Source organism: Eptatretus burgeri, chromosome 3, assembly GCF_056783735.1.
Source record: "Eptatretus burgeri isolate ZD-2024b chromosome 3, Ebu_testis_v1, whole genome shotgun sequence".
NCBI lineage: Eukaryota > Metazoa > Chordata > Myxini > Myxiniformes > Myxinidae > Eptatretus > Eptatretus burgeri.
In genome coordinates, this window is record NC_140963.1 from 71,630,142 (window position 1) to 71,657,655 (window position 27,514).

Sequence of the window (27,514 nt, forward strand, 5' to 3'; positions counted from 1 at the left end):
ACCCTGGAAACCCTGTTACACCTCAAATTTTTCAATGGCATGAGCAAACTTTGCTACATCATGGGTGATTAAGGCTGTGGTGAAGTTTCATCGAAATCCGATGTGTAGTTTCAGAAAATAAGTTGAAAGTATTTCTAGACAGACGGATGACCCAAATTTGGTAGCATTCTGACTGGTGGTTCTGGAGAAGAAGATTTTTAAAGAAATTTACTATGTCAGCCATTTTGACCTACTTAAAGTCATGTTACCGGAACGAGAAAGTTGCTGGCAAATTTCAGCTGGATCGGCTGAGCGGCTTGGCTGGAAAAGTCAAAAAAGGTGAAGGGCGGATGGTGCATGATGACAATATATTATCTGGAATTTCAATTCCACATAAGCTATAAATTTGCAACTCCACTCTCATATTCCAATACCTTCTTTGCAATGTGACCAAATTATGCCCAAAAACGTTTCTCTTCTTTAAAAGCTCTTCCCAACCTTTAAAAATATGCATATTTAAAAAACGCTTCCAATATGCATCTTAAAGTGCCTCACTGCTTATGAGACCATCATGAATAACCCATTCATTCTTCTTCTTGTTCATTAAAATCTCCTTTTTTCAAGGCTTATTTCCCAAAACCTCCTTACTCTCAAATGCTTAGTTCATCCAGCCTCCTCTTTCACTTACAGCCAAATTTTCCTCCATGCCTTCAACCAAAATCATTCTCAACACCACCCCACACATGCAGTTTGTCACACATTATCCAGTCTGGGAATCCTGATGTGTCAATTTTGTGAAGGCTGTGTGCACATGGCAAACATTTCTCCATGTCCATTCATGGTATCAAACCACTCCAACCACTCCGCCCCCCTCCCCACCCACCTTCTGCTTCCCCCTCGTCCTGCCCCCCCCCTTTCAACTTAAACGTCGTCCTGCCATCTCAACCTCCCAGCTTCACCCCTTCCCCTCCTGGCTTCACCCCTCCCAATCCCCCCCAGCTTCACCCCTTCCCCCTCCTGGCTTCACCCCTCCCAATCCCCCCCCCCTAGCTTCCCCTCTCCTTGCTCCTTTCCACATCACTGTGTCCTGTCAATGGCTCCTTTCCCCCTGTCCCTAACTGTGTCGATCAAACATCCGAGGCCTCCATTCCAACCTGACAGATCTCTCAATCCATGCCATTGCCGATAACTGATAAACATCATCTGCTTAATTGAATCCTTCATCCCACAGGACATCCGTGATTCCCTAGTGTCTCTCCCTGGCAATTGTCACCTCCGGTTTGATCCACCTGAACTCCGTCCTGGCGACAGACTCGCGCTTAACATCAAAAACTCAATTTCTCACTCTTTAAGTACTGCTCTTACACCTCCCAAAACCCAGGAGTACCTCTTGTGGCAACTTCCATACTGTTCTCACCACATGTTTGTCTGTGTGTTGTACCCTCCTCCCAGCAGTGATGACTCCACCTACATCTCTCTCGCCGATTACATGGACCAACTTTTAATTACTCAACCCAACTCTCTCTTCCTCATATGTGGTGACTTCAATTGTCACCATGCCTAATTGGCTGGGTGTTGGTACCTCTCTCACAGCCATCCACTTCTGCAAAGGAGATCTGTGACTCCATGGGTCTGACTCAATCTGTGAACTTTCCCACCTGGATTTCCCCCAATCGCAAATCTTCGCTCCTGGATTTGGTGATGAAAAACTTCCCCACCAATGTATCTTGATCTTCCACTGCCCCCAACTGGCTCATCTGATCATATGCTTATGAGAGTTGGTACAAAATACCACCTGACCCACAACAAATTGCAACAAAAGGTTTTTCAGTGGTTTTCATTCCTACTGGATATACTGATCAACAGAAAAAAAAGTCTACCAAAATCTGACATCCGGAAATAGGTTAAAACAGTCATTTTCAAGATGGCCGCCACCAGGCTTTGAAATAACTAAAACAGCTATAATTTCTTCAATAATTGTGATAAAAACAGAATTGTTGGTTCTGGTCCATTGTTTTAATGGATCAGCAATCCACTGGTGTCAATAAAATTTTAGATCTGATCAGTATTTAACATGAAATCCAAGATGGTGGCAAAATTCAAGAGTGCAAAAATCAATAAATTTTCCATCTGAACCAAAATCAATGAACACCTGGTGCCACTGAAACGTTACATATTACATATGTAATTTACATTTATTGAAACATTTATTGAAACTGGTGAAACATTTATTTGTGAACATGACATAATGGGAGTTTAGGTTACAATTTCAGTCCTCATCACTGTCCTCTAGTTACTCAGAGGCTTGATTTAGTGGATTGTCACAAAACGTCGCATGGCATGATCCACATGCAGACGTACACGGAAGCCCATTCTTTCTGCAGCTGCAACGGGGTGTGTCACAAGCTGTGTTGCAGTTGCAGTGTATTATCTTCAGAAGTGTCTGGTGCAGCATTCATGGCAGTCATGATAGGTACAAATCGATTGTCTTCAAGTCCCCAGCCCCAGTCCAGAGGATCGAGGTCACCCTCCATCCCCATCCAAACCATGACCTGGTAGTACACTCGGAGACAATGAAACTTGGTGGCAGATTCCGTTGGGGGAAGACGTTCAGGTGTAACGAAAGACTTAGCAGCAGCGACCTTCTTTGTGAATATCTTGTAACGCATGGCTGCCAGAGAACTTGTGCACTCCCCACCAAATATAACGGCCATCGCTTGGCTGCCAAGTTTCTTTATTTCAGCGTGGCTGATGCCTCTCGAAGTGAATGTATCTGCACACAACTGGAGGCCTTGATCATCTTCCACAAGTTTCTGAAAGACTGATTTTTTTCCCAATGCCATACACACGAGATGTTGAATCACATCCTGTGAAGGCGTGCAGGAATAATAGTTGAGTGCACAACTTATTCCCAAGAGGATGCTTCATCCGATTGATGTCATATACTTTCAGATTGCTTCTTGACTGGTTGTCTGATCTGAAATATAGTGGTTTTCCATCTGGTATACAGTAATGGAGCAAAAGCATCAACAAATCTGTGTCCTCTCCGATTAGTGTGGTGGAATGCAGAATTGTGCTGTTTACGGCTGTCTTGGCAATGTCCACATCAGCGTCCCCTTCTGCCTGAATAACTGTGCAGCCCACTTTCTTCAGCTGATCACCTATTAAGGTGATCAGCTGTTGCTTGTTACTGCCGACAGATAGGAATTCATCTCTCTTTCTGTCAAATTTCAGTTTCTCCGGTGAAGTTTACAGTCGGATAGCTGCTGGCTTGTCCCCGTCTATGCTGAGTGTTATCCTTTATCGAAGGGCCTGCACCATAGCCATCAAAGACAACATGTTGCTGTCCCTTCGTGTTTTGTTGTGAAGTCCGCATATGCTCTAGCTATTTTGCCATATGCATCTCCCTTCTTCCACTTGAACTTGTGCAGCAAGGATCCACCATCAAGAACATACCTTTCAGTCTTAAGGTGTGCTGAAGGTGTGGTGTCAGGTACTCCTTCACATGCCAGTGCCTTGGTACAGTGGTCATTGACGGCTTGAGCGAGTTGAGGTTTGTCGGCCTTCCTCAAGATCTTGTTGTCCTCAAAGAGGGATGGAGGTATGGACTAAGCTCAAAACTCATCACGTCCTCAAGTGACAAATCACCTATCTGGGATACCACCAGGAATCGCTGGAATAGCACAGTGGAGTCGATGGTTCTGTGAGGAGCAACCTGGAGAGCATTAGAATTTCCCAGGGTCTTTGCTTTCTCTGTCCTCTTGATGGAGAAGGAAAACACAGGTTGTCCAATCATTCTCTCGATGATTCTGTTCCCAACAGCTTCATATTCATGCACGTTGATGTCTTCGCTTGCCACGATACCATTTATGATATTTCTCAATGTAGGGTCAGAGGAGAAAGGTGAAAATGCATATCTTCGAGAGGTCGAATGCATGTCTTTCAATTCTGTGACCAGTTGCTTCTTTATGCTGTTCGCTTGTTGCGTATGTGAGATCATTGAAGTCCTGCATGGTGACGTTGACCTCAGATGTTATGGGGGCTGACATTGTCCACAATAATAAGTGTTCCTCTGTCATCTTACTGCCCTGAGTCAAGCCACCAGTGCTCTTTAGTGATCTCATGAGTGTTTGTTCGATGACCAGATCACAGCTGAGGCCTGCCCAAAACTGGTTTGTTCGCCGGATCACATGGAAGCCATTTTGAAACTTCTCATACACATCTGGGTGTTTGCTCTCCAGTTCACTCATTTCATGTATCTCCTCTTGTTGAAATTCCTCCGGCGGTGTAGCATCGGGCGAAGGAGCCTCATCCATGCTGCGGAGATGCCTATGGTTTCGCTGGTACACATGCCTCTCTGGAGTGGTGATGACGTAGGAACGTGGTGGTTGGTGTTTAGCCGTAATGAACGTTGGTTCCCAGGTCTTGTTACACTGTACTCGAACACTATCCCCCCGTCATAATGGCATTAGCTCTTTAGCACCAGTCAGAAAATGTTTTGTGTGTTTGCTGTTGCTGCATCAACAAATGCCGAACATCAACTGAGACTTGTGGATCCAGAGCCCCGTCACTACACGGCAGTTGATCTCCGAGTCTCCTGCTCATCAGTAGCTGTGCTGGAGAGTATGGAAGACCTGCCAGTGGTGTGTTCTGGAAGGATAGTAACATCAAATGGGTATTGTGGCCACCCTTGGTGGCTTTTCTGAGCCCCTGCTTGATAGACTGTACTGCACGCTCAGATTATCCATCAGATTGAGGATATGTACGGCTGGAGGTCGTAACCTTGAACCCCCATTCCTGGGCGAATTTCCTGAACTCAGGACTGGCAAATGGCATGTTGTCTTTAAATAATTCCTTGGGTATGCCATGTCTGGTGAACAAGGACTTCAGAGCTTCAATGACGTGCTTTGCAGTGAGCCCACAAATGCTTATGACTTCAGGATACTTGAAGAAATAATCCACAATCAGGAGGAAATGCTTTCCAGCGAAGTGGAAATTGTCCGCTTCCACTTTCTGCCATAGCCCCAGGGAAAGATCATGCGGCAAAAGTGGCTCTTTAATGTTAGCTGGTTTGAACTTGGCACACGTTGAGCACTTGGAAACCAGACTTTGTATATCTTCGTTAATACTTGGCCAAAAGACCACTTGGTGTGCCCTGGCTTTACATTTCCCTTGCCCAAAATGGCCTTCATGTCACACCGGTGTGTGGCAGGAATTACCAAACGCTCTCATTATCTTATCCCTGAGATACCAGAAAGGTCTGATGGGCATGGTAAGGTTGGTCTGGTGCAATGGCCAGCCATTCAGAATGAAGCTGGCCAGTAATTGCAAATTGTTATCATCCGCAGTGGCATCACACAACAGGTCCAGCTTGCTCTGGCTGACTTGCAGATGGGTCATTGGCTGATGCACTCTCAACTGCATGTCCTTGAAAATGGTGTCATACATCGGGACTGAGTCACTCGGTGCCCTTGATATTGTGTCTGGAATGTACAGCAGCTTCCTAGGAATGTATTTTACAAACACGTCATAACGCATAAAGTCAAAGTAGCATCAACTGAAGCCTTGGTGAAGCTCTGTTCAGTGGTTTCTTGACAATTGTCATGAGAGGTTGATGGTCGGTCTGCTCCTCAGTCTTGTAACCATAGACATAGTGGTGAAACTTTTCCAAGGCGAATATCACCCCTAACATCTTCCTTAATTTGGGCATAGTTTTCTTCTGCAGCAGACAGTGAACGAGAAGCATGTGCGACTGGCCGGCCATCCTGCAGCAGACAGGCTCTCAAGCCGGTTGATTATGCGTCAGCTTGCACAACAGATGGTCGAGACGGGTCAAAGAATTTGAGCACCGGCCCAGATGATATGGCTTGTTTTAGCTTACTGAATGCCGCTGCCTGCTCTGACTGCTATTGCCAATGTGAGTCTTTCTTGAGAAAATGCCAAAGTGGAGTTGTGATTACAGACATGTCAGGAATGAAACGCGATAAGTTGTTGATCACACCCAGCACACACTGTAACTCAGCCTTGCTTATGGGTGTTGGCATATCCGCGATTGCTTGGACCTTTTCCTGGTCTGCCTTTAAGCAATCAGCAGAGACAACGTATCCCATAAAGCTGAACTCTGATACCTTCCATTGGATCTCCTGGTGGTTAAATTTCACTAAACTAGCTCTGGCCTGGTCAAGGAGTTTCCTCACACTCTCATCGTGCTGAGCTTCATCAGTGCCCGCGATGATCATATCGTCAGCGATAAAGTGTACACCTTCAATATCTCAAAAAGTACACTCATTCCTATTCTGCAGCACCTCACTTGCGAAACAAAGGCCAAATGGCATTCGGTTACAACAGTAACGCCCAGATGGGGTATTGAAAGGACACTTCAAAGCACTGTCCGAATCAAGCACCACCTGCCAGAACAAATCTTTCTGGTCAAAGATTGAGAAAAACTTTTTACCTCCCAGTTAGCTGATTACATCATCAGTGGTTGGCATCTGGTGATGCTCATGTTTTACGACAGTATTTAGCTTACAGGGGTCGAGGCACAACCTCAATGACTTGTCTTTTTTTTCGACGATAACCAAATTATGTACCCAATCCGTAGGAGCGTCAACCCAAGATATTACGGCCCCAGCCACCATATCAGCGAGTTTATCTTTGAGGCGTGCATGTAAACTGTGGGGTACTCTCCGTGGAGTCTCTCTAACTGGAGAAACTCCATATTTTAACTCCATATGTGGTACGGGCGAACAAACTCACCCAAACCGACAAACACATCTGTGTAATCAAGCATGACTTCGCTTAGCTTGAGTGGTGTGTGGTGAGCATGAAGAGAGCATTTGCATAGGCCTCATGAGAACCTAGTTGAAGAAGATCCAGGGCAGCACTTGCTTGTAACCCCAGAATCGGAGATGCCAAGGTGTCAACAATGTAGAACTCAAAATTTGCCTCTGTTACCTGCTTTGCAAAATAAGTCAGTCTTGCCTTTGTGGGTCACCTCATGTCCTCCATATACAGCCAAAGCTACAGAAGATTCCTGGACCTCTATCTTCATCGGTAACTTGTTGAAAAGGGACAAAAGCATAACACATGTCTGTGCTCCAGTATCCAGTTTGACCTTCATTTTAGCTCCTTCCAAGAGTGTGGACAGACTGCCTGGGTTTGGCTCAACACACTCTTTGAAAATGACCCTTCCGTCCACATTTGTTACATTCTCTGCCAATGACAGGGCAGTCATGGTCCCTTCCCCACTGGTATCCACATCTCGGGCAAACATCCTGTTGATCCACTGCAGCATAGGCATTATCACGGGATTCCCTAACAGGAGCATCACGTCTAGTAAACACCACGCCATTATCGCGACCTCATGACTTTCCCGCACAGCTCGTTTACCTCCAGCAGAATCTTGCACATTGACTGTATTTGTGTGAGGCTTTCCTCAATGGCTCGGCAGATATCCACAGCTTTCGCAAGGTCCAGGTACTTTTCACGTAAAAGACGCTTTTTGATCCGCATATGGGAAATTACGAAAACAATTTTATCCCGAATCATGTTATCCACCTTAGTTAGGGAATTTTTGCAAATTGTATTGACCATCTGTGAAAAAATTGCTTACCAAAAAATTTTTTCACCAACGTATTCATCTCGGTGTCTACTGACACCTATCAATTAGTGCAAACCCAAATCCTTGTGGAAAATTCTGGGGAGCCAATCAAAGTTCGGGTGCTTAGAGGGACTGCACGAAAAAAAAAAAATCAGAAAAATTAACTTTTGCCAATATTGGCTTGTGGGATGTGTAACTAGGGGTTTTTTGGGGTGCTGAATTGATTCCAACCATTAGTTTTGAGGAAAAATGAATCCCTGGCCATAAAATATTGATATGATACATTTTTAGATATCTCAGACTGTGTTTTGCGGTAATTTGGCTCTATTGATTCAGATTGTTCAAATTGTGCTGAAACCAGCATACAACATTTTTGAAACCACACTCATGCGTGAGGCAAAATACTCCGGTGGTCTAAACAGAGGCCACTTTCGGAATCAGTCTTTTCATAGGTCTTGGGTTCAGACTCTGAACCACTTCTCGTTCATTCACCAAGAGCAAGAAAGAAGCATGGTCAAATGTGGGGTACCTGTCCACACCGACGTTAAAAGAGCCCAAATGAAGAGATAATGATGCTGTCAACACCATAGTTGGGTGGTTGGAGGAAGTCAACCTTTCGATGGCATACGGGACAAGAAGACTCTGGTGTCCTTCTCAACTGGGTTCAGCAGCACTCCCGAAGACCAAGTCAACGCTGATCAAGCAGAAGAAGTTGGCAGAGCCATACAGGCTAAGATGGATGGAAAAACAGTTGTGGATGCAATGGTAACCAAACACAAGGTCAAATCACTTGCAAGCCTCAGATCTGGACCCAAAGTCAATGATGAGAAGCTGGTCATTTACTCACTGAACCTATTCAACCGCCTCATTGTCATCAGTGAGCGTAAAGTCAAGACCAAAGAAGCTCTGCGGTTTGAGTTGACGCCAAAACCGATGTCCCCGTTTGACAAAAATCAAAAGTTGCGAAAGCCAGACAAGGCTGCCCTAGCAAGGTCCCTGAAGGCATGTGTGGCACCTGTCGAACAACCCCCCTGCACAAGCCTTGTGGTTGTTGGTGGGTGGCTCCTGCACAATGTCAAGTGGGAGGCTAACCTTACTTGGAAGGATGTTGCCGAGAGCTACCTCCGGTTTGTGAAGTCCATGGGGGAGTCATCGCCTCCGGATAACGGTGGTCTTTGACGGATATGGCAGCTCCACCAAGGACCATAACCACTTGAGACGAACAAAGAATGCATGCTGTGACATTCAGATTTGTCTGGATCTCAAAATCATCATTGCAAGAGAAAAGTTCCTCGATAACAAGAACAACAAAGCCCAGCTCGTTCTGCTCCTTGCTGAGACATGTAGTAGGAATGGAATCAGTGTACAGCAATGCTCCGATGATACCGACACCTCCATCGTCCGCGCAGCTCGAGATGAGGCAAGAGAGTCCCCTGTCGAGGTGAGGGCTGAGGACACAGACGTCCTGGTTATGCTGATTCATCATGTTGCAGACCATCCGATCTTCCTCACGACAACCAAAGAAACATCTTACGATGTCGGAAAGATCCGGGAGGCCCTCCCAGAGATATGTCATCTTCTTGCACAGCTTCTCTGGCTGTGATACAGTGTCTGCAATTTTTGGGTTTAGCAAACCAACTTTGCTAAGCAAGCTCTGTAAGACTGATGAAGCAGAGAGGGCAATGGACGTGTTTATGGACATCCGAGCTGAGAAAGGTGATATCATTAAAGCAGGCTGTGATCTTTTCATGCTCATGTTCCATGGGAAATCCTCCAAAGACTTGGAAGACTTGAGATTCGACATCTTCAGCAAGTGAGCTGCTACTGGGAGCATAAACCTGAGAAACTCCCCCCAACAACAGGAGCTGCAGCACAGCACTCTCTCCGAGCCTCCCTCCAGACTAGAGACTGGCTGATGCTGCAAGGTCCATCTTTGGATGCCCGGGACTATGGATGGCAACTCACTGAGCAAGGATATGCACCAGTCCCTTCTACAGACCCCATTACACCAGACTACCTCCTGACGTTTGCCAGCTGCAACTGTGCGGGGGACTGCAGCTCACTCAGGTGCTGCTGTAAAAAGCAAAGAGTCAAGTGTATTTATGCTTGCGGCATCTGTCATGGTAACTCTAGCCTGAACATAAACCAGCTGGATGACAAGAGGAGTGAGGAAGATACTGGGGAATTTGATGAATAAGGTTGTAAAAGCTGACGAAGCAACATTTCCATTGAGCACAGTTCTGTTGAAAATGTCAATAAAATACATTCTATATGATCAAGGATTGTTTTTTTCTCAAAAATAATGGTTGGAATCAATTCAGCACCCAAAAAACCCCTAGTTAGACATCCCACAAGTCAATATTTGGAAAAGTTAATTTTCCAATTTTTTCGCGCAGGCCCTCTGAGCACCCGAACTTTGATTGGCTCCCCAGAATTTTCCACAAGGATTTGGGTTTGCACTAATTGATAGGTGTTAGTAGACACCTCGATGAATAAGTTAGTGAAGAAATATTTTGGTAAGCAATTTTTTCACAGATGGTCAATACAATTTGCTAAAATTCCCTAACTACCTCGACAAACTCACATGATCTGGCCAACGTTCATAGATCCGTCAAGTAATGGCTAAATGACTGCCCATCCTGTTGTTTGGTGTCCAGAAGTTGTGCTGTTCATATTACTGCAACCTCCCATGCAGCTTGAGGCGCAAGTGTGCGCTAGAATCTGTTCAACGTTGTATGGATAGCCCGAGTGCTCCATTCAATGATGGTCCCCATTTGGTATCCAGTGTATTTTCATGGGCGGAGAGCACCACGAGATACCTTCGCCCCATGTTAATCTCGGAGATGAGTTGTGGGGTGAAGCGCAGAGCGAATGAGGCCATTTCCAGTGCCATGTCCTCGCATGAGCAAAGCCAACACTTGGAAAAGCATCCCTGCACCAATGAGGGTGCTTAGAAACTCCTACTGCCTGTCCTGATCACCGTTAGGCTCCTCCCTCGCCAAGCACCAAAAGAGGGGAAGGGAAGAGAAACGCACACTTTTGGCTTGTTCGGCAGTATGGCATGGAAGGTGGAGCTGAACAGGTGGATGGAGCTCATAGAATGGAGCAGGTGGGGTGGAGTGCTGGGTGAACAAGCGATTCAGGTGCCATGCTGAACGCATTCATTAGGGCCAAGCCAAAACACAATTACATGGACAGACTTCCTCACACATCATTACAACCTTCTTCTCACATGTTCTGTCCCTTATTTTCATTCTTGTCTGCTGTGGATGCAAAATCGGTGAGGGCAAGTCCCAAACAAGCTCTCTTTTCAGAATGACCCCACAGACATGCACCTCTTTCCATTTTCCTCTCTGCACCTCACCCCGCATTCCACCTGCACCTTCCCACACCCCTCATCGCACCTCCTCTGACCATGAACCTCAGAAATCCTCAGTTTTCCTCCCCACCTAAGCGACGAGGAAGCATGGGCCCGTCGGCCGTGCCAGGTACAAAAGAGGTCGCAAACACCTCATCTTTCGTCATCTCTCTTTGCTCTCTAACTTTCCTCGGGGTGTGTTTCTGATGGCACCCATCTTGTATAGTATAAGCGAACAGTGTGTAAGTTCGTTATGTTGGTATAGATCTACACTGCGTCTTGCTTCATTGTAAATATTTGCATATGCTTTTACCTAACCTACTTGTGTTATAAATGTACCCAGCTTGTAGCATCTTTTCCCGCTTGGTCGAGCATAGTCCGAACGCAGTGTAGCCAGGAAGTTCTACTCCTAATTTGCTAATACTACTAATTTGCTCTTGTTAGCTGGTGTGCACTCGGCAGCACCGCTGGGCTGCACCAGATGCAGCAAGTTAACTCGAGTACGCATCGAGGGCACGAGACCCTCCCCCCCCCCACCACCCCTCTACTTGATGCTGCCAATCCACCGGAAATGGTGACATGTGAAATGGTGCAAACCCTGCTGGGATTGGCAACCCACAAGCATGTGGAGTTATCCATGCTCGGTGGCCTCAGGACCGGGTGTTCAGGAGGAACTCGAGTGCTTCCCCTTGTGGTGAAATGCAAACCCCATATCCGTAATAATAACATAATCAAGCAAGCAAATTCTAAATTTTTCAAAAAGTAAATAATTCCCATCAGTATTTATTAATGATCACAGGTTTACCAAATAGTGTTCATATAATTCTACCTATCCCCTCTTTGTTTCAATTCCTACATTTTTCTTGCAAGTCTAATTTAGATACAAACAATGACATCTATTACTGATTCACACAGTGAGATGAGGTCATTATTGATATCAAACGAGTTTAAAAATAACATGTAGGGCGAGGGGGTTGGAGAGATCACATTAGTATAAAAAAAATATATAACTTACCGGAATGACCCATCACAGACGCTTGTACAAAGATATTCCTGCCCACAAGATGCTCCATAGTACCATTTGTCGTAAGCTTATTCTTCAAAATCAAAATCTCACCTTCACCATTCTCAATCTGAAAACACAATAGCATGAAACAAGGATGATGCACCCAGAAACTTAACGGGCTATTGTGATGGGGCCTTATCTGGCTCTCTGGCAGAGAGAGTGGCAGACCATGGCTTTTACTCCCGTCTAACAATTTGGGACTCATTGGGTCCTCTAAAATGCCAAATGCTCTCTTCTATCCTTACCAGTGGCCGACACTGCAAATTGTATGGTGTGGAGGAGAATACTGACACTAAACGCAAGTACACAATCAAAACATTTGGTTTAAATTTACTTTTAAATCCATTACGGTGGCCCGAATGACCAATATCCCACAGCTCAACTTACTGGTCACATCCTACTAACTTGGACATGGCCCTCATAAATTGCTCTCACTCCGTGCTCTGGTACAATCACAATCAGCCAGATGAATGGTCTTTCATGAATGGTCTTTCAATGCCAGATGAATGGTCTTTAAATGGCCAGATGAATGGTCAGATGATTGTACCAGCCAGCTCTGGTACAATCACAATCGCACCCCGCCCCACCCAGCCCCCCTCCACCCTTTCCCCTCCTCTGGTGGCTCTCAGTTGTTCAGGAGGCCATATTATGGCCATGTGCCTTCAATAATCCTTCTAATACTCAGGCCACACTCCCAGAACACAAACTACACATTTGCACACCCACTATTAATTCCACGACCAATTTGCCATGGACAATAGATTCATAGCTCCCATTTTCCAAGCCTTACAACCCATCTGCCCTATGACCCACGTACCATGCACACCTAAAATTTTGTTCACACACCAATTTCACATTCACTCAACATTAACACATTGCCCCACCACCCACCTACTCCACTCATCCTAAATCCTGCTGGAACAAGAAGAGGGAAGAGGTGAAAGACACCCTAACACAATCAGTCATCAAATTGAAGCCAATTCATCCTTCCAGCTTCCCATACAATTTAATACATCAATTTTCCATGGCCCTACACCCCTTCTGCTACTATCACCCATCAGTCAATCACTACCACTGCCCTAACTCACCTAAAAAGGCCCCATTGTCCTGAGCCCTGCTGCCATTCATTTGGCCCTGTCGCTACTTCTCTTTGTTGTACCACCAAGTGCCGCTCACAAGAACATGGCTCAAACCACCCTTCAAACAGGCATGAACCCCATTCCATTGCTTATCTCCCATTTTATTTGAGTTCCCTGCAAATATTGTTATTTTGCTTTGCTTCAATTTCCTTGCCCTGGGTTAGGTATGGGGTCAGTGTGTGTGTGTGATGCTGTGTCAGCCATTAGTATCCTTTGTGTGGCCTCTATTGTACATAATTCATGAAGTCCATTGTAACAGTACCGATATGATTTGCTTCTTGTTTTGTTTTCCCTTCAGTGTACCTTGTCCTTTGATGGAAGTAAATTGGTTGCATTTCATTGTGTTTGACTTTGTGACATATTTCCACGAGGCTTTGCTGCAAAAACTCAATTTAAAAGAGCAAACGTATGACGTTTACATACGTGTTTTGGAAACAAGTGTTCAAGTCGCAAGCCCCCCTGAGTTGCCAGCACAGCAGTTGAGAACTCTACTTCTTACGCTCAACGTTAAGTTCAAGCTTCCAAAAAATACTCGTATAGCTTGTGGGCCTCGGCCCGGCAGGCTCAAAATAAGACCTAGAGTCTCTGATGTCGCTGAGGTTGCTGGTTCATCTTGTAACACTCATAGTCAGGAGAGACTTTTGGAACCCTGGTTTGAATCCCATCAACCATAACTAATATAATTCTTCTTCTTCTTTCGGCTGCTCCCGTTAGGGGTCACCACAGCGGATCATCCGTATGATCCGCATAGTGATTTGGCAGATGTTTTACGCCGGATGCCTTCTTGACGCAACCCTGGTCGCCTCTTACGACACAGGGATATGGTACACCTATTTTAACCAGGGTATACACCGGCCCAGTACACTGGTACTCACTTCGCCGACCTCAGAAGGATGACAGGCTGAGTCAACCCCCTGGTGTATTAATTCAGTGGCCCAACGGGGCTTGAACTCAGGACATTTTGGATCCAAAGCCGCTGCCCTAACCACTGCGCCAACACCAGGCTTTATAACTAATATATAATTATATACTGTATATACGTACGAGCAAATACCACCCATTGCTTCGCTGACGGTAATACTCAAGGGGGGAGAGAGAGAGAAAGACGGGGAAAGAATGAGAGAGGGGTGGGGGAGAGTGAGCGGGGAGAGGGAGACTAACACTGCCCAGATCTGTCTGGAGACTAACACCAGCCGGACGCATCCAGAGATGAACACCGCCCAAACATAACCACCATCCAGATATGTCCAGAGACAAACACCATTCAGACATAACCACTGTCAAGATATGTCCAGTGTTATGCCCCACCTTCAAAACCTCGAGACGAGTGTTTCTTGAGTGTCCCAAAGGGTAGCACGGAAAAAAATTTAAAAAAAAACCGACCACTTTAAACTTTTCAATCAAACTAGTACAGGCCCGTACGTGCATGCCCATAAATGCGTGGCCATATGTGCAAGAAAAAAAAAAAAAAAAAAAAAAAAACAAACCTTTCAAACCGAGAGCCAGAAACAACAACCACACAGGCCGTTCCTTCGCTCTCGCATGCCCATATGTGCGTGGCCGTACGTGCAAACCCCCCCAAAAAAAAAAAAAATAAAAAAAAAAACTTCAAACCGCGAGCAAGAAACAACCACACAGGCCGTACCTTCGCTCTAGCTTAACCCGAGTCAGGACTTCGAAGACGGGGCTGTGACGTTTCATCATGGAGGAAAGTATTCATCTGCTAAGGATTTTTTGGACAAAAAGTGTTTATTCTGCTTCAAAGTTGAAGGTTGACTATTGCCACTAAGTGCGATGCACTCTTACAGGTACGAAGTTTCTTTCAGTCGAGGTCACAGTACCGAGAAAAACGTGACGCCACCGCGAGGAGGAGCACAAAATTGGTCCTTCAGTATTAATATATAGACCAATGAAACCCCGTCACAGACGGATTCCGTTCATTCAACCACCCTCACCAGCTCACCCACACTCGAGGGAGATGGACTGGACAGGGCATGCTTGCCCCCGCCTTCTCATCCCCCGCCCCTGCCCCATTCCCACCCCGCCTTCAATTTGCTTACCCCGCCAAAAAATTCAATTACCCCGGCCCCACCCCCGCCTCTTCACTCTCCGCCCCCCCGTCTCTTGATTCCCGTCCCACTTGCCCCTGGGCCCCCGCCCCTGTCTACCCCCGAACACTCAACCCCGCCGAATTCACCCCAGCCACCACCCACTCATCCCCCGCCCCATTTCCCCCATCTCCCGCTTTCAATTTGCTTACCACCGCCCAAAAATTTGCTTACCTTGCCCCCCGCCTGTTCACTCCCTGCCCCCGTCTGTTCATCCCCCGCCCCCGCCTCAAGGAAAAGTGTTTGTTCTGCTTCAGAGTTGAAAGTTGACTCTTGCCACGATGCGTGATGCACTCTTACAGGTACGAAGTTTCTTTCAGTCCAGGTCACAGTACCGAAAAAAAACGTGCCGCGACCGTGAGGAGGAGCACAAAATTGGTCCTTCAGTATGAATATATTGTTGTGAATTCGCGCCCGCTGGCGTGCGGACGGCCGTGTCACTCGAATCGCGACCGCGTCGCCCACCGGACGGACAATTCAGTCGTGACCCTCCGGGAACTATCACCCCGAGCCAGTCACGGGTGGGCCTTTCGACCTCACCACAATCGTGCCAATCGGCCACCCGCGTAGGATAGGGTTGTTCGCCAAACTCAACCCACCTAAGTACCCACGCGGATGGTAAACCGGGTGATCGTACCTCTCCGCAGGTCGACTCCGGACACGAACCACTTAAGCGGTCCATTCCGTGCTACAGTGATAACCGAGCGGTGTTATCGTCGGCCTCGACGGTTCCGATTAATTACCGGGCGTATTAAGCCCACTACGAACCCTTTACGTGAAGCAGGATGGAGGGTCAATAAAGAAAAGACGAAGCGAAACGGGAAAACAGTTCACACAAAGCACATTTATTTCCTGGCACACGGAAAGCACACATATATACAGCCAAACAGTCAAAATGCACATATAGCAACCAAAACAAAAGCAACAACGACGCAGAGTTACTACCGACTACGTGCACACACGGCAACACTCATACAGTTCTACTTTACAGACGGCGCCAACACATATTTACTCAAAAGCAAAGGAAAGAAGCCACCCTCATAGACAAGGGGGCAGACAGGCCTGTAGGGCAATTGTGCGCGTGACCTGGAGGAGCGGCCAGGCCCGCGAGACCGGGGGGGTCCTACCCGTGTCCTCATGACGCGTTGGCGGACGAGCCGCAGATGTGGCCGCGTAGCTGTGCCTCGACTCATTGCTCCGTGGCGGGTTTCGTTGGCACGACGTTTGGAGTGGGGTGGGAACGGGGCCCCCTTTTTGCACTATCTCAGCGTGGGGAAAGGGGGAATTGTTGATGCCCTGGGGGAGGGAGATGGCTGGCTGGCTTGGGTCCCGCGACGAGCAATCCCACACTGCGGCCTCGTCGCCGACCGCCGTCCTTCTCGCCTCGGACCCGAGCTCCTTTTCCTCTTCCCGCAACTCTTCTCAGCCGACTCCAGAACCCAACTCGAAGACACACCGATCACTTCGCCACCCGACTCGACTGACTTCATTCACCTTCTTATAGGCCGGCAGGAGCAGTTAATTTGCAAATATCCGAATCAGGATGACCTCGGGGCGGAGCCACGCTCGCCCATTGGTCGGAGGAAAGGGGGCATGAATCTTCCCTGATCCTAGAATTTGCATATATCAATTTCACACAGACGCGCCTGGAGGCGGGGCCAAGCCGCTCCGCGCTTGCTAATTGGAGGGAGCAAAAGTGGATGTGTAGCGTTCTTGATCCGAATTCTCCCTCGGAAAGGCCGCTATTTGCGCTCGCGGCTCGGTGCGTTCGGCACCAATCGCCGAACGGGCCCAAGACAGCCCGACGCTCAGTGTTCACAGGTGGTGCGGGAATGGCCGTAGAAGGAGAGAGGTGAAGGTGGTGGAGGGTTTTCGGTGGCGGTTGATGGTTATCGTGCCGTTGGGAATGGCGGTGATGCGATGTTTGCGGGATTGAGTTGTGAAGGTAAAGGTCGTGGCTGTTGGCGTTGTTGTTTTTGTCTGAGGGTTGGAGCGTGGTTGTAGTTGGTGATGATGGCTGGCGTGGTGGTTAAGGTGGTTGTTGTGTGATGGCGGTTGAGACGTGGTTGGTTCAAAATAAAGATAGAACAGAAAAAATGGCTATCTCAAAGCGTCGCAGCCCGGATGAATCACATAAATTCCCTCGAAACAACAGGTTTGGGGTTAACTACACATGTACTTAGAGATATCTCACCTTCGGGCCCTGAATGGTGGTTTGCGAATTTCCTCAACCACAACAATATATATATATATATATATATATATATATATATATATATATATATATATATATATATATATATATATATATATATATATATATATATATATATATATGATACAATGTTTCTTGTTCCATTTTTTGTGTCAAATTCACATTCTGAGGTAGTCAACACATGCAGAAGAGTATTTTACATTGCAGACGCTATTTTCGAGGAGTGGAATTACACCTCTCAGCGGTAACAGCCTGTCGACGACAAATGTAATGACGTCAGCGAATGACGGATGATGTCATGAGGTCCTGACGCTTCTCAACCGTGACGTCACACGTCGGCATGTAAACAAATGCAAAACGAAAAGTGTTTATTCTGCTTCAGAGTTGAAAGTTGACTATTGTCACTATGTGCGATGCACTCTTACAGGTACGAAGTTTTTCAGTCCAGGTGACAGTACCGAGAAAAACGTGACGCGATGACTAGGAAGAGCACAACATTGGTCCTTCAGTATTAGTATTGTTACGGTGCCAGGCGTCGGCCGCCAACCGACCGCTCTGACGGAACCGCAAGTCGAGTCGGCCCGACCGATCACCCGGAATATAGATCGCCGCCCAGATAACTCTGATTCGACGTGTCCTTGCACAAGAACCGAAATACGCCAATGGGCAGATCACGTGGGGTAGGGTCGATTGCCAATCTTCAACGCACCTAAATACCCACGTGATCCAACTACCGGGGTATTCCACCCTCAACGGAACTCGTACGGAACAAGCCGCTTAAGCAGCTTGTCCCGTGCGCGATTCCGAGCGGCTTAATCGCCGAGAACCGTCGGTCCAAATGTCCCCCTTTTACGGCAAACCAACGGCTTTCTAACTCCCAACACACGAAATGCTCAGTCAATGAAAGAATCGACAGGACGAGCTGAAAACATTTAACAATTGGGGTATTTATTAATAACAATGGGGAACTAGGGAAGCACGTAAGAGCAGAACTATACCGAGTATGCGAAATGCAATGCAAACATTGACAGCACACAAAACACTTAACAATTTCCTACTTATTAGACGGGCCCACGGACACACGTACGCAAGCACGCACACACACACACACACACACACACACACACACACACACACACACACACACACACACACACACACACACACACACACACACACACACACACACACACACAAAGAAATGGTGGCTGAGGCCTTTAATAACGGTCTCTAGCTCGGAGGACAGGTGAGCTGAAGCCCAGGACCTATCTCGACCCTCTCCACCTCCTGTGGTCTTCAAGTTGTTCGGACCTGGGCTCCAGCGAGAGCGAGCTGGACCCAATCGCCGTGAGCCGCGATCCTTCCCGAGCTCCAGCGAATCCTCCCACGCTTCTCAACACGTGCTGGTGAGACGAGGCGCCGATCCTGCCCGTCGATGCGCCGCTTCCCCAAGGAACCACCTTCAAGATGAGGTCGATGAGTCGCACCAAGCCGGGAACCAAACGTAGAACAAGGAGCTCCATGAACCAATAAGAAGAAGCCACCATTCGCAGCTCGAGCCGAGCGACCAGCTCAACTCTCTTCCGCCGCTTCCCCGAGGAACCACCTTCAAGATGAGGTCGATGAGTCGCATCAAGTCGGGAACCAAAAGGAGAACAAAGAGCTCCACGAACCAAGAAGAAGAAGCCACCACTCGCAGCTCGAGCCAAGCGACCAGCTCAACTCTCTTCCAAACAAAGCAGCTCGAAGCAAAAAGCTCTCCCGAGCCAAGCAGGACCCGACGGCCTGCTGAACAACTACTCAGCAGAAGCAAAAAGCTTCCGAAAACCTCAACCCTATCCCAAGCCAAACAGGACCCAACGGCCTGCTGAACGACCACTCCCCAGAAGCAAAAAGCTTCTGAAAGCCTCAACCCGAACCCAAGCCAAGCAGGACCCGACGGCCTGCTGAACGACCACTCCACCACTCCGAACACGAACAAAGAAAGGATCTCCTCTTTATCCTTCTCCGCCCCCTCCCCCGCGCCCGGCATGACTCATGCCCTCGTGATCCATCCCCCGCTCAACCACGGGTGGGAGGGAGTTGTTGACGTCATGAATCACAGGACGGAAGGGCTCTTCTTCCTCTTCGCAGAAGAGGGGGAGGGACGTCTCCATTGTTTTGTGATCGCTCCCTAACTACTGATAACTAATAACACAGCGCACTTAATCAATTTCTGCCCATTAAACAATGGAAGGTGAACTACCTAAGGAACAAGCACTTATCGACATAGCTGACTAAAGGAACCTGTATGTTGTGTGCAATCGAATTCCAAATTCGTAACAATATATAGATACATTCAGTCATCACCATCCGGAAGTAGTGCATGCCCGTACGGAATGTTCACATGTATTCCACGAATTATCACTTGCATTGAAGCAACAACTGCTGTGATACTTCCACACACAGAGTTAATTAAAATCAAAATTAAAATCAAGTTTACCTCCCTGTCTTTGCTTGCCATGACATTCGCTGCCATTGACCATTGTCACTGTGCCCAACACTGAGCCGTTCCAAAGCAATGTACGCTGATAGAGCTGAATCTTTGGGTCACCACCAAATCACATCAGTTTTGATCTTTCTCATTTCTTTCTCCTTGCCTTCTGCTGATCGCTCCTCATCTCACCTTTTTATGGCAAATTCGCAAGGTCAATCTCGCAGCAAGGCGATGCTCTGTCTGAATTCAAAGATTGACCACAGCTTCAACATTGGTTGTGAGTGTCGTGTTCATCACAGAACTTTCACCCACTTCATTCACACCATGTGATGCCCCTGCTGACTAAATAATTTAGCCCCAACACCGGTCATCTTCAAAGCTGTTGACCATCCATCTTGACATCACTGCCCATGTCACCGACCGATGTCTGTTCACAAATTCTTTGTCCCACTTTACATCTCATTAAATAAATTCACTGAAACTCGAGTTGCCTTTTGTCCCCAAATTATCAGAATCATGTCTTTAACACAAAGCTTAACATTTCCAATCATATAGGATTTACGTAGGATTTACTAATCCGTAACACCAGAGACAAACACCATCCAGACATAACTACTATCCGGATATGTCCAGAGACAAACACTGTCCAGAGACAAAAACCTTCCAGACATGTCCAGAGACAAAAACCTTCCAGACATAACCACCGTCCGGACATATCCAGAGACAGAGGAGATGCGGGAGGAGGGTATTGCACTGAATTGGGAGGGGGAAGAGCAAGGACGAGAGAGATAGAGATAGAGATAGAGATAGAGATAGAGATAGAGATAGAGAGAATAATGTTATGCTTAATGGATAGCACACACACACACACACACACACACACACACACGCACACGCACACGCACACGCACACGCACACGCACACGCACACACACGGCTGATATCGGCAATTTTTCGAGAATCGTCAGGTTGGAGTCAGTGTGATTACCAATTACAGTACGAACTGTATACAACCCAGAAACCTTGAGTAGCTTTCACCAAAAAACAACGTTGCATACTGTATATATTGACATTTTAGAAATATGCTCACAAACATTATTCTTTACTTTCAACAATGGGCACTCTGCAAGTGGCTTAAGCACTCATGCAAGCACTCCAATTAAATGATTGATAAGGAATGGTTGGCCAGACTGTCGCTGCATACCATAAAGGATCCCTATAACTTTATAGCCCGTCTTCACCGCACATGCAGCGGTGAATGAAATAATATGAATTCATTCACATAATGACTTTTACCACAAAAGAGTTTCAGCTTAATGCAGAACAACCCTGGAGACAATGCAAAGTTCAATCGCCAGTGAAATAAACATTGCAGAAAATCCACCATTTTTCCTGCTCATCTGTGCATGTCACGTGGTACATGGGTTCGGCATCTATGCAAACTTTATAACTATTTTTTTAAATGTCCGATTGTTTATTGTTTGTTTTTTTACCCGATTTGCTTTGATTCCCTGCAGAGCAACTCGCAAAACCTCTGAAAAAAGACGCAGATCTGGCAGACGCTATGGATAGGCAGTCCATCAGGAAACAGGGCGAGAGGTCATGCAGTGAATGCATTAAAATCATATAGCTCAATGAAGCTGGTTAATTTTTGTGACGTTCCTCAAGTTTTTTGTTCACTCAATATAATTCTCCAAACAGTAGAAAAAGATTAGTTTAATGCTTTGGAAATTTCACATTTTCTTGCATATATATGGAGGAGGGAACATAGCTTTGCTTGCTTGCTTAAAGGAAATAGGTATATCGGCTTAGTTATGTCTTGTTATTTCTTCAAATTATCAGATTTCACAACAGAATTTGACACTTATTTAATCCAGACGATATGCGATCCTCAAAACCGAAATAATATTGTGATGATATACTTTAATGAGTCTGTGAAAGGAGATCGTGGAAAATCGTATCATACACTACATGACCAAAACTATGCAGACACTCCTTCTAATTAGTGGATTCAGCTATTTCAGCCACACCCATTGCTGACAGGTGTATAAAATCAAGCACACAGCCATGCAATTTCTGTACACAAACATTGGTAGTAGAATGGGTTGTACTGAAGAGCTCAGTGATTTTCAGTGTGGCACCGTCATAGGATGCCACCTTTCCAACAAGTCAATTCATCAAATGTCTGCCCTACTGGAGCTGCCCCGGTCAACTGTAAGTGCTCGTATTGTGAAGTGGAAATGTCGAGGAGCAACAACAGCTCAGCCACGAAGTGGTAGGCCACACAAGCTCAAAGAACGGGACTGCCGAGTGCTGAAACGCGTAGCGTGGAAATAAATAAAAAAACAAATCGGTTGCAACACTCACGACCGAGTTCCAAACTGACTCTGGAAGCAACGTCAGCACAAGCACTGTTTGTCGAGAGCTTCATGAAATGGGATTCCATGGCCGAGCAGCCACACACAAGCCTAAGATCACCAAGAGCAATGCCAAGTGTTGTACATGTGGACATAAAAATGACTCATCTCAGCTCAAAAACCACAATTGGCTGAAATGAAAAACAGCAATAACAAAAATCGGAACACAATAAGTTAATTGCGATTGGTAGAAACCTGATATATTTGAGTGTTTACGATATATACACTCTCTTTTTTTCTTTTTATACAGTCATGGTGTTGCTGTTATATTTCAGATGCTAAATATAGTTTCACATGATCCAGGAATATCCTTCACATAAAAATAGCAGTACATCTTGGATGATTTCAATGGCCATGGATGGGCACACTATGATACGTAAAATTGGAAAGTGAAACATAATATGCAACAATAGATGAACAAGAATGGTACAAATGTCCAAATAACCCTTGTATCCTCACAATGAAAACACGTACGTCAATTAAATTCCAATGAAGTGGTGTTTTCTTTTCTTGTTCAATGATACCATAACGCACATAAGCTCTTCCATTCACATCATACCCAAATGTGTATCTGTAAAACATATAAGAACAATGTTTCAGCAATAAAACTGGATGCTTTCGAAGTTTTCATTTCATACAATTCCAACTATTTATTGAGATCCATGAAATAGACAACAAAATGCAATAGCAAACTGATAATATTAAGTCATGGTGTACAAATGATGTTGAATAGATGTAATATTTTGTGAAAACAAAAATGTTTTACAATCTCCGAGTGTGTAATTCGATGAAATCAGATAATCCACTATTGTAGAGATACAATTATTAAATACAAGAAAAGCAGATGTTCAGAGATGTTTTTGTTTTTTTATATATATATTCCAAATCCCCTCTCTAAGAACAGCAATGACAACAAGGAGTGCAAGTAAACAATCAACCAAAAAAAAAAACTTTACAAGCAAGCATCAGTAGTTTATTACCTCCACTACCGAAGGTGGGTGGAGGTCATGTTTTTACCCCTGTCTGTCTGTCTCTGTTTTCTATTTTATTTGTCTGTGAACAGGATATCTCAAAACATTGTGGATGGATTCAGACTAAATTTGGAGAGACACAAGGAACAAAAGGAAATGAGATACAGTTGGAGGCCATTCAGCCAATCATGCCTGATCCACATCAACACCACACCAATTTATCAACACCAGATCAAAATAAGAAAAATGCAAAATGTTTTTATGGTGTTTTTTGTGGGGGTTTTATTTGAGTTTTTGGAGTTTTTTGTCGTTTTTTATTTTTTTTTGTTTTGTTGTTCTTTCCAGGGGAGGTGGCAAGGGCGTAGACAGTCTTGGGTAGAAAAAAAACAAAACACAACATCAACCATACAACACCCCTTGAAGAGACCACCACCATCAACACTCCATACACATTCATACAATCACCCATCAATGCTCAAGCTACATAAAAGTCCTGCCAAAACCTGGTGTTGGCTTAGTGGTGAGGGTGACGGTTTGGGGTCCAAGGGTCCAATGAAGCCACGTCGGCCGCTGAATTAATACACCAGGGGGTTGACTCAGCTTGTCATCCTTCCGAGGTCGGCAAAATGAGTACCAGTGTGTACTGGTAGAGGGGCACTACATCAGCGACACAGTCGCACTTCCAAGAAATGATAGCTACCCCGGCAGCTAAGCTGCCATACGCAAGAAGAAGAAGAAGAAGAAGAAAGTCCTGCCAACATCCCTTTACCCCTCTATCTCCAACTAGCAAGGTCCCTGTGCTATGCATAGGAGGGGCTGGACAGCTGCTTTGCAAAGGACTTGGGCAAAAATGGCGAAACTACAAATGACGACTTTGCGAGTGTCACGGGTGGAACCCCCTCATAATTTCCTCCTTCTCCTTTAAACTCAGCCTCTCTATATTTTCATCCAAACAGCATCATTCCAATCACAAATTAATACTATATCATTAATTTAACAAAATAGTGTATTACAAACACTCGTGAAGGAAACAAAGTATTTCAGTGATGTCATGGTGAATCTGCAAATGCCGAATCCATGAATGTCACCGGTGGAAACCCTCATCATTTCCTGTTTCTCCTTTAAACTCAATCTCTCCATATTTTCATTCCAAACAACATCATTCCAATCACAAATTAATACTTCACTATTAATTTAACAAAATACAATATTACAAACACTCGTGAGGTAAACGAAGAGAAACACAATTCTGACGTGACGTTACATCTGGATCGGGAGCAGCTTCATATGGATCGAAACTCAAAATCATCATTGTATTGAGGAATTAATGAAACCTCCCACCCATCTCAGGACACTGGCTGGGACCCCAAACATTCCACACAAGGTTTGGCAGGGCAAGCCCCAAAACTGAGTGAGTAGTTAGGGGTCGGACAGATGGATGAATGGACAGACACTCCTGCGTTAAAATATAGATACTTCCAGGTACCTATCTAATTCCAGTTTAAACTCGTGTACTGTTTCGACTGCCACCACCTGTCCAGGGAAGTCATTCTATGCATTAACTACTCTGAGTAAAAGACCCCTGCCTGACTACCATCTTAACTGTCCTCTTCTTTATTCTCAAGCTGTGGCCCTTAGTTCCTTCACTGTCTTCGCTGCTGAATAATTCTTCTGCACTTATTTTATATATACCCTTCATTATCTTAGATATCTCCATCATAGCACCACATAACCACTTCCTTTCTAATGCATGAAGCCCCGTCTCCTTCAGCTGCTCCTCATAGTTGAGTCAAGCTAGGCCCTCAATCAATCCAGTCACCCTGCATTGAACCCTTTCTATGGCATCTATGTCCTTCCTAAGTTGTGGTGACCAAAACTGCACACAATATTCTAGATGTGGCCTCACTAAATTCCTGTACAATGTTAACACCACCTCTTTTGATATATAACACTAAACAACAAATTTCAAAAATTTTTTTTTACTGGAGATGTGTAAAGTGATTAAGACTAATTTGGGTACGCTGATTTCAAAAATCATAACCGTTTTGCTGTATCACGTCAGGATTTTCAGGAACAGAAATATTCCCATTGCCTAGAAGTCAGGATTTCAATGAAATTTACATATGTCTTTAACATGTCTATTTCGTACAATTGTTGTTAACTTGTGTTATATTTCTTTCTTTCAGATAAAGATGAGTAGGCGTTCCTGTACCAATCATCCTGACAACTTCTGTTATGTCTGTGGTCGGTATACCAAAAAAGATCAACAGCGAAGTATATCTACAGCAGTGAAAATGAAGGCCGCCTACTTTCACTGCTTCGGGTGTAAGGTGGGGGACCAAGAACAGAGCTGGGCACCACACATCTGCTGCACAAGCTGTCACACAACCTTGACTCAGTGGTTGGTGGGCAAGCGCGCGAGCATGCCATTTGCGGTGCCCATGATATGGCGTGGGCCGCAGAATCATCATGATGATTGTTATTTCTGCTGCACAAGCATCGCCTGCTTCAACAAGAAGAATAAAGGTCACATCAAGTACGCTGACTGCGTCTCTGCTCGTAAACCTGTGCCTCATGATGACGAGAACCCCGTTCCAACACCTCCAGCTGATCAGAACATAGCTGTAAGCAGTGGTGAAGAGGATGGTGATGATGAACCTTTTGAACCCAACACTCAAGAATCACACCTTCTGAACCAGGGAGACTTAAATGATCTTGTAAGAGATCTCTCGCTGTCATAGGCGAAGGCAGAGCTGCTTGGATCAAGGCTGCAGCAGTGGAATCTACTTGAACCTAACACCAAGATATCCTTGTTCAGAGCACGTCACAGAGACATGGCTGAGTTCTTTGAGATGGAAGACACGATGACATTCTGCAGTGACATCAACGGTCTGTTGAAAGAACTTGGGTGTGATCACGATCCTGCAGACTGGCGCCTCTTCATCGACTCGGGGAAGAACAGCTTGAAGGCTGTTTTGCTCCACAATGGCAACGAGAAACCATCAGTCCCACTGGCTCACGCGTTCGGCATGACAGAGACCTATGAGACTATGCGGCAGCTGCTTGATTCCATCAAGTACAATGACTTCAACTGGCACATCTGCGGAGACTTGAAAGTGGTGGCGCTGTTGTTAGGGCTGCAGTCAGGCTACACGAAATACATGTGCTTCCTTTGTCTCTGGGATAGCAGAGACGACAAGAATCACTGGACGAAGAAAGATTGGGAAGAGCGAAAAGAGCATGTACCTGGTCGACACAACGTGAAGCATGTCGCCCTTGTCGACCCAGCCAAGGTTTTCCTTCCACCACTCCACATAAAGCTCGGCTTGATGAAAAGTTTTGTACGGGCAATGGATCTGAATGGGTGTGGGTTTTTATACCTCAAGGAAAAGTTTGGCAACACCTTGTCGGAGGCCAAGATCAAGGCTGGTGTCTTTGTTGGACCGCAAATCCGACAGATTATGAAGGACGAAACTTTTCCGACAACTCTAAACCCCAAAGAGCTGGCAGCGTGGAGGAGCTTCAAAGCTGTGACGGACAACTTCTTGGGGAACGAGCGCGCGGACAACTATGAAGAAATAGTGCAGCAGCTGCTGGAGTCCTTCAGGAAACTTGGCTCCAGGATGTCCCTGAAAATCCATTTCCTACACCAGCACCTGAACTTCTTCCCTGACAACTTGGGAGCAGTCTCGGACGAGCACGGCGAGCGATTCCACCAAGAGATTTCACTCATGGAGACGCGTTACCAAGGGCGGCACAACCCGAACATGATGGGCGATTTCTGCTGGTTCCTGCATCGTGAAACTGACACAGAGCAGCACAAACGCAAAGCCAAATGCCTAAAGCATTTTTAATTACATTCTAGTGGAGTTTTTCTGTAATTTCTATAATTTTGAAGCATTCATGATGAAATAAATGAATAAATGAATTTTTGTAAATTTCATTGAAATCCTGACTTCTAGGCAATGGGAATATTTCTGTTACTGAAAATCCTGACGTGATACAGCAAAACGGTTATGATTTTTGAAATCAGCGTACCCAAATTAGTCTAAATCACTTTACACATCTCCAGTAAAAAAATTTTGTTGTTCAGTGTAATTGATCCCCCTCCGAATATAACCTAAAACCCTATTTGCTTTACCTCGAGCTGCCTGGCACTGTGCTGCCTGCTTACCTCCCATATCT

At 45.7% G+C, this 27,514-nt stretch overlaps 1 protein-coding gene across 4 annotated transcripts in view; it reads right to left on the minus strand.

Annotated features, from left to right (window-relative positions):
• Positions 1-27,514, minus strand: part of LOC147030159 (complement C3-like) — a 741,443-nt gene that overhangs the window by 499,216 nt on the left and 214,713 nt on the right. For all 4 annotated transcript variants that reach the window (XM_085873916.1, XM_085873917.1, XM_085873918.1 and 1 more), the window contains 2 exons: positions 22,833-22,929; positions 11,953-12,070 (listed from right to left, as the gene is read on the minus strand). In XM_085873916.1, the coding sequence (XP_085730042.1) occupies positions 11,953-12,070; positions 22,833-22,929 (215 nt within the window). The remainder of the gene's footprint in view (positions 1-11,952; positions 12,071-22,832; positions 22,930-27,514) is intronic.